The 13,805-nt window shown below is 37.9% G+C and overlaps 1 protein-coding gene across 11 annotated transcripts in view; it reads right to left on the reverse strand.

The window, feature by feature from the left end:
• The window catches only part of UTRN (utrophin), a 536,298-nt gene that overhangs the window by 330,408 nt on the left and 192,085 nt on the right, over nucleotides 1–13,805 (reverse strand). For all 11 annotated transcript variants that reach the window (XM_032274352.1, XM_032274350.1, XM_032274353.1 and 8 more), the window contains 3 exons: nucleotides 13,651–13,788; nucleotides 7,787–7,978; nucleotides 6,787–6,959 (listed from right to left, as the gene is read on the reverse strand). In XM_032274352.1, the coding sequence (XP_032130243.1) occupies nucleotides 6,787–6,959; nucleotides 7,787–7,978; nucleotides 13,651–13,788 (503 nt within the window). The remainder of the gene's footprint in view (nucleotides 1–6,786; nucleotides 6,960–7,786; nucleotides 7,979–13,650; nucleotides 13,789–13,805) is intronic.

Below are 13,805 nucleotides of genomic sequence, written 5' to 3' on the forward strand. Positions count from 1 at the left end.
ACTTCTAAAATTTTACTAATACTGCCCACAGTAAAGCAATTTTCTATTGAGTATGACAGAAAGAAAAAGCATTGGAAAAAAGGCACTATGAGATGATATTAAGACACTCATTATTGTTCGCAAAAATTCACAATAACTACACAACAATCACAATTTCAAAATTTAGGAAGCTACAAGGCTGTTTTAATGATCTAAAGACGTTGAAAATAAAAAAAATTAAACTTAGAAAGTATCGTCAGTGACAGAGAATAAAAGAAATGGTGACAGGAGGCAGGACTAACTTGCCGCTCCCGCTCAGACAAATAGAGCAGTGTGTGGAGACATACAGTGAACTTTGTTCCAAGAACTAGCACAGGAACATACCACTAAAACTCAGAGAATCTACAGACCCTTCGGAGAACGTCAATGCTACTGCTGCTCCGTGGGAGAGCTGAGGAACTGGGAGTCAGCTTGTGTTCTCAGCTGGGAGACTAGTCACCTGGGGCAAGTTCTCAACCCTGCTCACCAGCTGCCTGGAAATAAACCCAGTGCTGTGCTGTTGGCAGGGGGGATGGGTGGGGGGGTCCCGATAGCATGAGACTGGCCTTTTGGGCTGTGGGCTGTATGGAAACTAAGTGAGGCTGGCAGCTTCTAGCTTTCCCCCACTTCCCTGGCGACCTGTCTGACACAGCAGAGGCAGCCATAATTCCCCTGGGAATATGACTCCATTGGCCTGGGAACCACAGCCCCATCCTCCACAGCAGTCACAACAAGCCTTGCCCCAGGAGAGTCTGACTCAGTTACACCTAACCCTGCCCCAACCTGATGGTCTTTCTCTACCTGCCCTGGTAGCCAAAGACAAAGAACATAATCTCTCAGGAGCTCTATGGGCCTGCCACTGCCTATACTACTCCTCCCTATACTACTGCAACTGATGCTCTCTTGAAAGCACCATCTCCTGGTTGGAGGCCAACCAGTACAAAACCAGCAAACTTAACCAGAATACATCCAAGGACACTCATAGAGTCCACTCGACTCCCCTGTTACTTCCACCAGAGGAGGTGCTGGTATACACAGCTGAGAGACCTGAAGACGGATCACATGACAGGACTCTTTGCAGACACCCCCCAGTACCAACTCAGTACCCAGTAGCTCTGCTGGATGGCTAGCTCCAGAAGAGAAATAATAATCACTGCAGTTCAGTTCTCAGGAAGCCCCATTCCTAGGGGAAGGAGGAGACCACCACATCAAGGGAGCACCTCATGGGGCAAAGGAATCAGAACAGCAGCCACTGAGTCCCAGATCTTCCCTCTGACATACCCTACCCAAATGAGAGGAACCAGAACAATTATGGTAATATAACAAAACAAGGTTCTTTAACACTCATGAAAGATCACACTAGCTCACCAGCAATGGATCAAAACCAGGGCAAAATCTCTGAATTGCCAGAAAAAGAATCCAGAGAGTCAATTATTAAACCAGACAATGACGCACCAGTGAAAAGTGAAGACCAACTTAAAGAAATCAAAACAATGACACAGTATATAAATGAAAAAAATCTCCAGTGAAATAAATAGCATAAATAAAAAACAAACACAACTTCTGGAAATCAAAGTCACATTTAGAGAAATGCAAAATGCACTGGAAAGTCTCAGCAATAGAATCGAACAAACAGAAGAACTTCAGAGCTTGAAGACAAGGCTTTTGAACTAACACAATCTGACAAAAAACAATTTTAAAAAACGAACAAAGCCTTCATGAAGTTGGGGATTATGTTAAAAGACCAAACCTAAGAATAATTTGTGTTCCCAAGAAAGAAGAGAAATCTAAAAGTATGGGAAACATATTTGAGGGAATAAGTTGGGAAAACCTCCCCAGCCTTGCTAGAGATCTAGATATCCAAATACAAAAAGCTCAAAAAATACCTGGAAAATGCATTGCAAAAAATCATTGCCTAGGCACATAGTCATCAGGTTATCTAAAGAAGAAAGAATCTGAACATCTGTGAGGCAAGGATCAGGTAACCTATAAAGAAGAACCTATCAGATTAATAGCAGATTTCTCAACAGAAACCTTACTAGCTACAAGGGATTGAGAGCCTATTTTTAGCTTCCTTAAACAAAACAATTATCAGCCAGGAATTTTGTATCCAGTGAAACTAAGTTTCATAAATGAAGGAAAGACAGTCTTTTTCAGACAAATACTGAGAGAATTTTCCACTACCAGGCCAGCACTGCAGGAATTGCTAAAAGGACCCCTAAATCTTGAAACAAATCCTGGAAATGAAATAAAACAAAATACTCCTTAAAGCATAAATCTCAGCTGGGTGCAGTGGCTCACACCTGTAATCCCAGCACTTTGGGAGGCCCAGGCGGGCAGATCACCTGAGGTCAGGAGTTTGAGACCAGCCTGGCCAACATGGTGAACCCCCGACTCTACTAAAAAAAAATATATATATATATAAATTAGCCAGGTGTGGTGGTGGGTGCCTGTAGTCCCAACTACTTGGGAGGCTGAGATGAAGAATCGCTTGAACCCAGGAGGCGGAGGTTGCATTGAGCCGAGATCACGCCACCGCACTCCAGCCTGGGTGACAGAGCAACAACCTCTGGCTCAAAAAAAATTAAAAAAAAAAAAGACATAAAACTCAAAGGACCTATAAACAATAACAAAATGAAAAAAAAAAAAAAAACCACAAGGTATTCAGGCAACAAATAGCATAATAAGTAGAATAGTACCTCACATGTCAATACTGACATTGAATGTAAATGACCTAATTGCTCCATTTAAAATACACGGAATAGCAGAATTATAAAAATTCACCAATCAAGTATCTACTATCTTCAAGAGACTCACCTGACACATAAAAACTCACATTAACTTAAGGTAAAGATATTCCATGCAAATGGACACCAAAAGCAAGCAGGAGTAGCTTCTTGTATCAGACAAAACAAATGTTAAAGCAACAGCAGTTAAAAAAAGACAAAGAGGGACATTATACAATGATTAAATGACTACTCCAACAGGAAATTATCACAATCCTAAACATATATGCACCTAACATTGGGGCTCCCAAATCTGTAAAACAATTACTACTAGATCTAAGAAATGAGATAAACAGCAACACATTAATTGTGGTGGACTTCAGTACTCTGCTTACAGCATTAGATAAGTCATCAAGACAGAAAGTCAACAAAGAAACAATGGAATTAGCCTATACCCTAGAACAAATGGACTTAACAGATATATACAGAACATTCTACCCAACAACTGCAGAATATACATTCTATTCATGAGCACATGGGACATTCTCCAAGATAGACCATGTGATAAGCCACAAAACAAGTCTCAACAAATTTAAGAAAACTGAAATTACATCAAATACTCTCTCAGACCACAGTGGAACAAAATTGGAAATCAACTCTGAAAGGAATCCTCAAAGCCATGCAAATACATGGAAATGAAATAACCAGCTTCTGAATAATCATTGGGTCAACAATGAAGTCAAGATGGAAATTAAAAAATTATTTGAACTGAACAATAATAGTGACACAACCTACCAAAACTTTGGGATATGGCAAAAGCAGTGCTAACAGGAAAGTTCATAGCATTAAATGCCTACATCAAAGAGTCTAAAAAAGCACAAATAGACAATCTAAAGTCACACCTCAAAGAACTAGAGAAACAAGAACAAACCAAACCCAAACCCAACAGAAGAAAAAAAAAAAAAACAAGATCAGAACAGAACTAAAAGAAAGTAAAACAAACAAACAAAAAAATACAAAAAATAAATGAAACAAAAAGCTGGTTCTTTGAAAACATAAATAAGCTGGGTGCGGTGGCACACACCTGCAATCTCAGCATTTTGGGAGGCCGAGGCAGGTGGATCATGAGGTCAGGAGTTTGAGACCAGTCTGGCCAACATGGTGAAACCCCATCTCTACTAAAAATACAAAAAATTAGCCAGGCATGGTGGTGGGCATCTGTAATCCCAGGTACTCGGGAGGCAGAGGCAGGGGAATCTCTTGAAACTGGAAAGGAGAGGTTGCAATAAGCTGAGATCACACCACTATACTCTAGCCTGGGCAGCAAGAGCGAAACAAGAAAGAAAGATAAGACAGAGAGAGAGAAGGAAGGAAAGAAGGAAAGAAGGAAAGAAGGGAGGAAGGGAGGAAGGGAGGAAGGGAGGAAAGGAGGAAGGGAGGAGGGGAGGAAGGGAGGAGGGGAGGAGGGGAGGAAGGGAGGAGGGGAGGAAGGGAGGAGGGGAGGAAGGGAGGAGGGGAGGAAGGAGAGAAAAGGGAGGAAGTGAGGAAGGGAGGAGGGGAGGAAGAAGGGAGGAGGGCAGGAAGGAGAGGAAGGGGAGGAAGAAAGGAGAGAGAGAAAGAGAGCAAGAAGGAGAAAAAGAAAAGATAAATAAAACTGATAGACTATTAGTGAGATTAACCAAGAAAAGAGAGAGGATCCAAATTAGCTCAATTAGAAACAAAATGGGTGATATTACAACTAATGCCACAGAAACAGAAAAGATCATTCAAGGCTATTATGAACACTTTTATATGCATAAACTAGAAAGCCTAGAGAAGATGGATAAATTCCTGGAAATATAAATTAAACCAGAAGAAATAGAAACTCTAAACAGACCAATAACAAGCAGCAAGATTAAAATTGTAATTAAAGAATTACCAGCAAAAAAAAGTCCACTACCAAATGGATTCACAGCTGAATTCTATCAGACATTCAAAGAATAATTGGTACCAATCCTATTAACACTATTCCAAATGACAAAGACAGAATCCTCCCTAAGTCATTCCATGAAGCCAGTATTACCCTAATACCAAAACCAGAAAAAGACATAACAAAAAAGAAAACTACAGACCAAATCCCTGATGAACATAGATGCAAAAGTCCTCAACAAAATACTAGCTATTTGAATCCAACAGCATATCAAAAACAGAATACACCATGATCAAGTGTGTTTCATACTAGGGATGCAGGGATGGTTTTACATACACAAGTCAATAAATGTGATACACCACATAAAGAGAATTAAAACAAAAATCACAGGATCATCTCAATAGACTCAGAAAAAGCATTTGACAAAATCTAGCATCTCTTTATGATTAAAATCTTCAGCAAAATTAGCATAGAAGGAGCATACCTTCAGGTAATAAAACCCATCTATCACTCTTAGCCCATAGCCAACATTATACTGAAGCAGGAAAAGTTGAAACCATTCCCCCTGAGAACTGGAACAAGACAAGGATGGCCACTTTCACCACTTCTATTCAACACAGTACCAGAAGTCCTAGACAGAGCAATCAGACAAAAGGGCAGCTGAATTGCTTAAAAGGAAGTCAAACTGTCACTGTTTGCTGGTAACATGATCATGTACCTAGAAAACCCTAACAACTCATCCAAAAAGCTCCTAAAACTGGTAAATAAATTCAGCAAAGTTTCAGGATACAAAATTAATGTACACAAATTATTAGCACTAATAATAAAAAAATGAAAACAGAATTGAGATGTAACCTATCACTATAAAATTGACAAATTTTTTTAAAAATAATTTTAAAAACACCTGTCAATGTTAGTAAGGGCTCAAGAAGAAGGGCATTTTTAGAAATACTGTTGGCAGAGGTATACTAATCAATTTCATGATATAATACAGAGGTTTAAAATGTCACTATTTTTAAAGAAATTTGTCTTCATCTAATGATCAAGCCTAATGAAATATAAGTATGGATAAAGATGTATGTAAAAGAATGTTCTCTAAATGAACAAAGAAAAAATTTGTAAAACTCATACGAAGGAATATACCAAAGGTCACTAAAAGCTATCTTTTCAAGGATTCGTTTAGTCACATAAAGTACGTGGGCTAACATAAAAAAACAGATGAGGAACACGATGCCTAGTTTTTGTGTGTATGCCTCTCAAGTCATCCAATGTATCATTCTGTGCTCCCTTTCCTCTTACACAGCACTTTCTGCTGGATTATTTCACAACTTATTTGCCTTTCCATCACATCTACAGCTATTGACAAAAATCTACCCATTTTCATTTCTATTAATAGGCCTGGTCAAAATCTAGTAAGAAGGCAGCTCAAAAGCATTTATTTAAACAGAAGTTATAAAAAAGGGTTTGGTGTTATATATGGATTCTAATTAGCTGTAGCTGCCTCTCTTCTTCACTCACATTAATCATCAAATGTGCAGAGAAAGTGAACATTAATGAAAATTTTCTTTAATTTTTTAAAGAGAATGGACACTATATAGACACTAAAAATTAGAAGTGTGTCTATATTATAAAGATATTATGTTATAAATGGTCATCTGTACATGATCACATTCCTCCTTTAAGGGACTATATTCATCATAATTTATTAAACTGGGTGCGATGGCTCACATCTGTAATCCCAGCACTTTGAGGGGCCCAGGCAGAAGGATCACCTGAGGTCAGGAGTTTGAGACCAGCCTGGCCAACATGGTGAAACCCCATCTCTACTAAAAATACAAAAATTAGCCAGGCGTGGTGGTGTATGCCTGTAATCCCAGCTACTTGGGAGGCTGAGGCAGGAGAATCACTTGAGCCCAGGAGGCAGAGGTTGCAGTGAGCCGAGGTGGCACTACTGCACTCCAACCTGGGTGACAGAGCAAGGCTCTATCTCAAGAGAAAAAAAAAACAAATAAGGCAAACTACAAGGATATGAAACATATTCTCATTAATCTCAATGTACACATGACCTTTTTCATGGCCCATGAACTTGCAGGTATTTTATAAAAATTAAATATTAATTTCATTTACACATACCCTTTCTGATCACCGTACATTCTATTAATTCTGTCCCATTTTGCATTCAGCTGAGTAAGTGCATCTCTGATCTGAATGGCTTCAGGTCCAGAGGCTTCAAGGATGACATCTGGCTGTTTTTCATGAATGACTGCAATCTGCTCTCCAAGTTTGTCCAGTTGGTCTTTGACATTCTAAAAATATATTGTTATGGATTAACAAAATCCAGCAAAGTAACAAAAAAGGAATCACGGATGACCAGAAATTTATGTTATAGAACACTCATTTAAAGTAATAATGAGGCATAAGCATTGTTGCTCATGAAAACTGGGAACTTTTTAAAAAAATGATACCCCATATTGACCAAAGTGTGTGAAATATGCTACATAATACACTCATGGCAAGAAAAAAGTCCTCACAATAGTAGCATATGTACAGGACACATGAAAAGCTTCAATAACATTCTCTATGGGTAATAAGGCATTTGAAGCTAGAAATATTAATATTTTCAAATGTCTAATAATGTTTAAATGACAGAAATGCACTATCAAATCCATATTATCAGTGACTTTATTGTGACTTTATATACAAATGCCATCAAGTTACATGAAAATGCCTTGCTAGAATTTAAAAGTTTAACTAACTTACAATCAAGATGCCACTCCATACCTCAACAACTGGCCAATTTTAAATCATTATAAATTGCCTGATAAATGCTGACAATTAACATCAACTGACAATCTAATTTATAAGACAGAAAGGTGGTCTGTGTCTGTGTTTAATTTTAAACAAAGGCTCTGATGTTGGAAATAACTGTGCACACTTAATCCATACCCAGTTTTTAAAAATTCAAAATGTATTATATTTTCTTGGAAAATATAGGAAAGCTTTACTAGTCATACACCTTATTAACTCCCTGGCACAAATTGTAAAACATATAGACCATCTAAGTAGGCACAAGAACAAACGTTCTACTTCTGCATTAACTGTGGGCATTCAAACACAGTGCCTGGAGATCTACCTTCAGAGAGTCTTCCTGAAAAGAGAAGTCTTCATAGACAGCAGTGTTGAGCTCTGGAATATTAAGCGATAATTCAACATCATCCATGCAAAGTAAAATTTTGTTAATTTCAACCAGATAATCTGTAGGAAGAAGTGATGATCTCATTCCAGAAGCAAGTTGACCAATTTTCCTCTGTTGAATAGGGATTGCCTACAAAAACAGTAAAAAACAAAATAATGCATATATCTTAAAATAGCCCCACAACAAATAATAACACATTGAGAAAATACAAGACAACTGTGTGAAGGAACACAATATCATGTGCCATGTTTTTTTAACTTAGTTTTAATGTTTTATATTATAAACCTAACTTGCAACAGAAACCTTTAACAATCTGTATTCTAATTTTCATCTGCAGCATGCTATTAAACAGTATAAGTATGTTAATAACTTGACAGGCTTTAAGATCTATGTCATCTAAACTCAGTTAGCAAACAGAAAACATAAGAATTCCTTTCCTGAGTTGCTGAAGGAACATGAATATGTCCCCAATCATAAAGTTTTATAGGAAATAAAACATTTTGATACCATTATGATTTCACCCTTTTAAAAATATCACAATTTTGAAATTGGGCCTCACTGCTAAAAATACAAGCGAGTTAAACATGTTTCCATAACACAACATGAAATGCAAAAAGGAGTTTGATTAAAATAATACCCAGGTAATTCTGTATATAATCTTAACCTCTGAGAATAATATTACAGAGCCGGAATATCCTACATGAGAAAATAGATCATGAAGTGCCATATTTAGACAGATTCAAGGCTCTATGGACTACTCATTTGCCCTAATATAGATTTTCTGGGTCCTCTTCTCAGAGCTTTCTTTTTCATTTCTATTTTGTGTATGTGGGTGGTGTGGGGGGTGGGTGTTGACAGAGTCTTGCTCTGTCTCGCCAGCTGGACTGGAATGGTGTGATCTCGGCTCACTGCAACCTCTACTTCCCAGGTTCAAGCAATTCTCCTGCCTCAGCCTCATGAGTAGCTGGGATTACAGGTATGCACCACTGTGCCCAGCTAACATTTGTATTTTTAGTAGACATGGGGTTTTACAATGTTGGCCAGGCTGGTCTCGAACTCCTGACCTCAAGTGATCAGCTGATCTAGGCCTCCCAAAGTACTAGGATTACAGGCATGAGCCACCACGCCCAGCCCTCTTCTCAGAGCTTTCTAAACAATAAAGTGCTTTCAGGAATGGACCACCAGTCCTTCAGGAGTTCAAATCCTTTACTCCTAGATGGCCGCAATTTAACAAATGCTGTCTATTACCATTTGCAAAGGGCCAAAGTGCAGCTGCTCATGAATTAAGGTACCGTCCTTGACACTTTCACTTCTCCCATATTGAACTTCTAAAAATTGACAATCATCTATAAATTCAAGAGGATAGCTAAAATGATCACAAATGCATTGTTCATTCAGTTTGTGACCTTGAAAATAGTTACAATCCAATCTCTAAATGAATCCAAGACTCATGACTAAAATCATCAAGTGGAAAACATGGTATTGAACCTAGAGGACTGCATTATTGCCTCCTAGAATTTGTTAAACTACCCCTTCCATCAACTGATGGGCAGTTCTGGATAGCCAGGTTAGAAGCAGGTCTACAGATTTCTTTACTTTAACCTTGTCTCCAAGATTAATTTTATTATCCTCATACTACATGTTCAAATTTTGGTCAGAAAGCATTTCTAGATATTTACCCATAGGTCTAGGGAAGCAAATTCTGTGTTTTAAGCAAATATAAAAGGATGCTTAAATAAATAACATACCTATCCAGAAACCAGTTATGAATAAAAAGATGTTAAGTATTTTTTAAGTAAAGAAACAATTAAAAATAATTTTTTCAAATTGTCATTTGAAATAAGCCCATTTTTTTTTAAAGACTACAAAATACTAGGCTCAACTGTTTTTCCTCTTAATTATAAGGAAAAGAAAATAGCCCAATGAAAGCATTTCTAGGTTGAGTAATCATGTCAAAAAAGTAAAATAGGAAACTGAGACCCATCTTCCTTCTTGTCTTCCCATCTATTAACCAAGATTTGGCTGAAAGGTCATCTGTTTTCCAAAAAACCAAAAAAACTCCAGACATCAAACTACTTTATTATGCTTGTAGGGCATTTAACTTCGTAGTATTTGTAGTATTTTCTAGCACCACTAGAAAATACATGCCACAGTTGTGGTTTCTTTCTTTCTTTTTTTTTTTTGGAGACAGAGTCTTGTTCTGTCGCCAGGTGACAGGCTGGAGTGCAGTGGCGTGATCTCGGCTCACTGCAACCTCCGCCTCCCGGGTTCAAGCAATTCTCCTTCCTCAGCCTCCCGGATAGCTGGGACTACAGGTGCACGCCACCATGCCCAGCTAATTTTTGTATTTTTTTAGTAGAGACGGGGTTTCACCATGTTGGCCAGGATGGTCTCGATTTCTTGACCTCGTGATCCGCCTGCCTCGGCCTCCCAAGGTGCTGGGATTACAGGCGTGAGCCACTGCGCCCGGCCCACAGTTGTTTTTTAATCTGTTGGATAAGTGTTGGGAGCCACTTTTATACCTTAGCAACTAGTACATGACTAGAGAGCTCCTGTGCTGCTTCTTCAGATTGTCATTCTGCAAGACCACATGTGCCTGAGGCTTTAGGATAAACTAGGGAGCTCAGCAGGTATCATATAGTTTCAAGTTTAAAAAATTCATATTCATTAAGACTGTCTCTTTTTCTTTTCAGACTGTAAGACAATTGAGGATTTTTCTGAGCTTCCACACTCTTGCAGAAGCAGCAAGGCAGTTCAAGATTTAAACATGTTCTTTCTGTATTCCCAAAATAGACTTTTTTCCCCAAGAGAGTGATCAATCAGAATGCCCTAGGACTAAAAAAAATGTCCTCACGATCTGACCGAGACTTTACTTCTGGACAATTTTATTTTTAAAGAATTCTCCTAGGACACAGAAACACATATATATTAGAGGTCAGTTCTGAAATGAGACAGTGTTACATGATGTAGCTCATATCATATAGCAAAGTCCAGATTAAAGAGTTTTTTAAGTGAATGTTTTATAAAATTTGTAAGTTTTGTTTTTACCAAACCATAGGAAAAACCTGGAACTAAACAGAATTGAATATTAATCAACTTCTGTAGGGATAAAAACTTTTTAGATCCCCCCAAAAAGGCCCCTCAAAATTATTAATAAAAAATATAGTCACCTTTGGCTAAACAAAAATTTTAAATGGTTGCATCCTAAAGGCAAAATAATTAGAAGATAAGTATCAATAAGGTAATATTTTATAGAAAATACGACAAGTGGTTAATATTTTTATAAAGTGCCCATACATAATTTAAAAACAGGAATACTGTAGTAAACAAATTGGAAAAGGTCACTTAACATATATTTCAAATAGGACGATGAGTCCTGTAAACTAATGCTTCTCAATTGCACGTTAAAATCATCTACAAATGTTTGTGTTTTCTTTTGTTTTTGTAAATGCCCACACCTAGGTCCAACCTGAAAGATTCTGAATTAACTGGTTCGGGAGTTAGATTTGGGCACTGTAATTTTTTTAAAGCTCCCCAAAGTAATTCTAATGTTCACTGTTAAGAATCATATCAATTTGGAAACTATAGATTTGAAGTACGTATCATAGTTGACCTACCAATGCTAGTAAAGCCAGAATGAAATCAGGCTGTATAGTTTACATTAGTACTTTTAACAAACGAATTTATGTATGTATTAAAAGCTTCAAACTTATTTCTATTTTGTGCCGGTAATAATTTCTGATTTGGGACTCAAAGATGAAAAAGATATGGCCTGAACCTTTGGAGAAGTACGAGGGAAGAAAGATACTTTAAAAAGTCACAATAAAACAGAGAACTATAATGAAATCTGACCAAAGTTAGAAATAAAAATGAAGCTGAGTCTTAAAAGACAATACATTTTTCAGCTAACCTAAAAAGACAAAACTCCCTCTAGGGAATGGGAATAAAATTAGAAAGTTCCCAGGTGTGCTAAGGCATATGATGTGTTTAGGAACATGTAAAGAAAACCAGTGTAGCTCTACTACATGGGAAATGACAGCAAATCAAAGACATGAGGAGCCAGGGGTCAGACTGAAGACCCTGTATGTCGTTATATTGACAAACCTGGCATTTACAGCTTTTTCTGTTTTTTTGCAATATTTTCCTAAGCAGTTTCTTAGATGAAGGAATGACATGATCAATGACTTTGGGGAGAATAACTCTGAGGAAGATAATGAAGGATGTGCCAGAGTGAGAAAAATCAGACATAAGAATATGCTCATGGGATATAATAGCTGATGGGAGAAAATTGTAAATCTAAATTAAGGAAGGGATAATGAAATAAAGTAAGCTAAGTCACTTTCTCATGGTCATAAAACAAGCAGCTGGTAGAGCAATATCTAACTTCAGGTTCAGACCTGTATCTTGCTTCATACAGACCCAATGGTTTTTTTTTTTTTTTTTTTTTTTGAGACGGAGTTTCACTCATGTTACCCAGGCTGGAGTGCAATGGCACGATCTCGGCTCACCGCAACCTCCACCTCCTGGGTTCAGGCAATTCTCCTGCCTCAGCCTCCTGAGTACCTGGGATTACAGGCACGAGTCACCATGCCCAGCTAATTTTTTGTATTTTTAGTAGAGACGGGGTTTCACCGTGTTGACCAGGATGGTCTCGATCTCTTGACCTCATGATCCACCCGCCTCGGCCTCCCAAAGTGCTGGGATTACAGGCTTGAGCCACCGCGCCCGGCCTGACCCAATGGTTTTAATGTCTACTCAGTGTGATGTGAGAAGATCTGTGAGGAACATGAAATACTTAAGAAGGATGTTGACGCTTCAGCCTTGAGAGAATAGCTAGTTTTTAAAGTATAGTCATGCATTGCTTAATAACGGGAACATGTTCTGAGATATGTGTCTTTAGGTCACTTCGTTGTCATGCAAACATCATAGAGTAGCTTACGTAAACCTAGACGGTACAGCCTCCTGTACACACAGGCTACGTGGTATAGTCAGTTGCTCCTAGGCTAAAACTTTACAGCACGTTATTGCACTGAATACTACAGGCAATTCTGAAACACAATTTTAAGTATTTGTGTATCTAAACATATCTAAACATAGAAAAGGTACAGTAAAAATATAGTACCATCATCAATCTACTTAATTTCCAAAGTCATCAAATAAAAATTGTTCTAGAAGGAACTACAGAAGAACAGGCCCCAGGGAACAAGAGCACACTTAAAATGGTAGCTAGAAAGATTGCAATTTTAAAAAGAGCTGGAGCTGGGTACAGCGGCCCACACCTGTAGTCCCAGAAACTTAGGAGGCTGACACAGGAGCATCACTTGAGCCCGGGAGTTCAAGATCAGCCCAGGAAACATAGTAAGATCCCCATCTTTCAAAAAACAGAAATGTAAAGAAATAAAAAGAGAGCTGGTAGTGAATCTTTGCTAGAATATAAATCATATTACATCAGTTTCACAAATTTAGCTATTTTTCACTTAGAAATTTTTTTTTACATAGCCAAGACCTTCACAAATAAAATACAGAATTGGAGGAAGCCACTTCTGAAAGAGATAGATCTCTTTTAGGTTTGATACATAATCAGAAATACAAAAGAGATGGCCAACAATAAGGTTTTACATTTCAATTTTGAGTTCTGTGCCATCCAAAAATATGAACACATCTAGTAACACACACTAGAAAGGAGGAGATGATATTCCAACTGCTGTGTTTTAAAGCATTTGTAATGCAACATTACACATCTGAATGGCAAGAGTTAAGTCAGGTGTTTAAACGCAACAGAGACTCTCTAGTCATAATACCTTAATTTTGTTGTATCTTGTATGCAAAAGTAATAACTGCAAACGGATCTTTTCTTTTTTACTATCTTCCATAGGTTGATGTAACATTTGTTCTCCTCTTTGTAGAACTTCCTCTATCTGGGCTCTCTCCTCATCCATCTGAATGTTTAAAAGGA

Source organism: Sapajus apella, unplaced genomic scaffold (assembly GCF_009761245.1).
Source record: "Sapajus apella isolate SASKATOON/1434 unplaced genomic scaffold, GSC_monkey_1.0 scaffold6, whole genome shotgun sequence".
Lineage (NCBI taxonomy): Eukaryota > Metazoa > Chordata > Mammalia > Primates > Cebidae > Sapajus > Sapajus apella.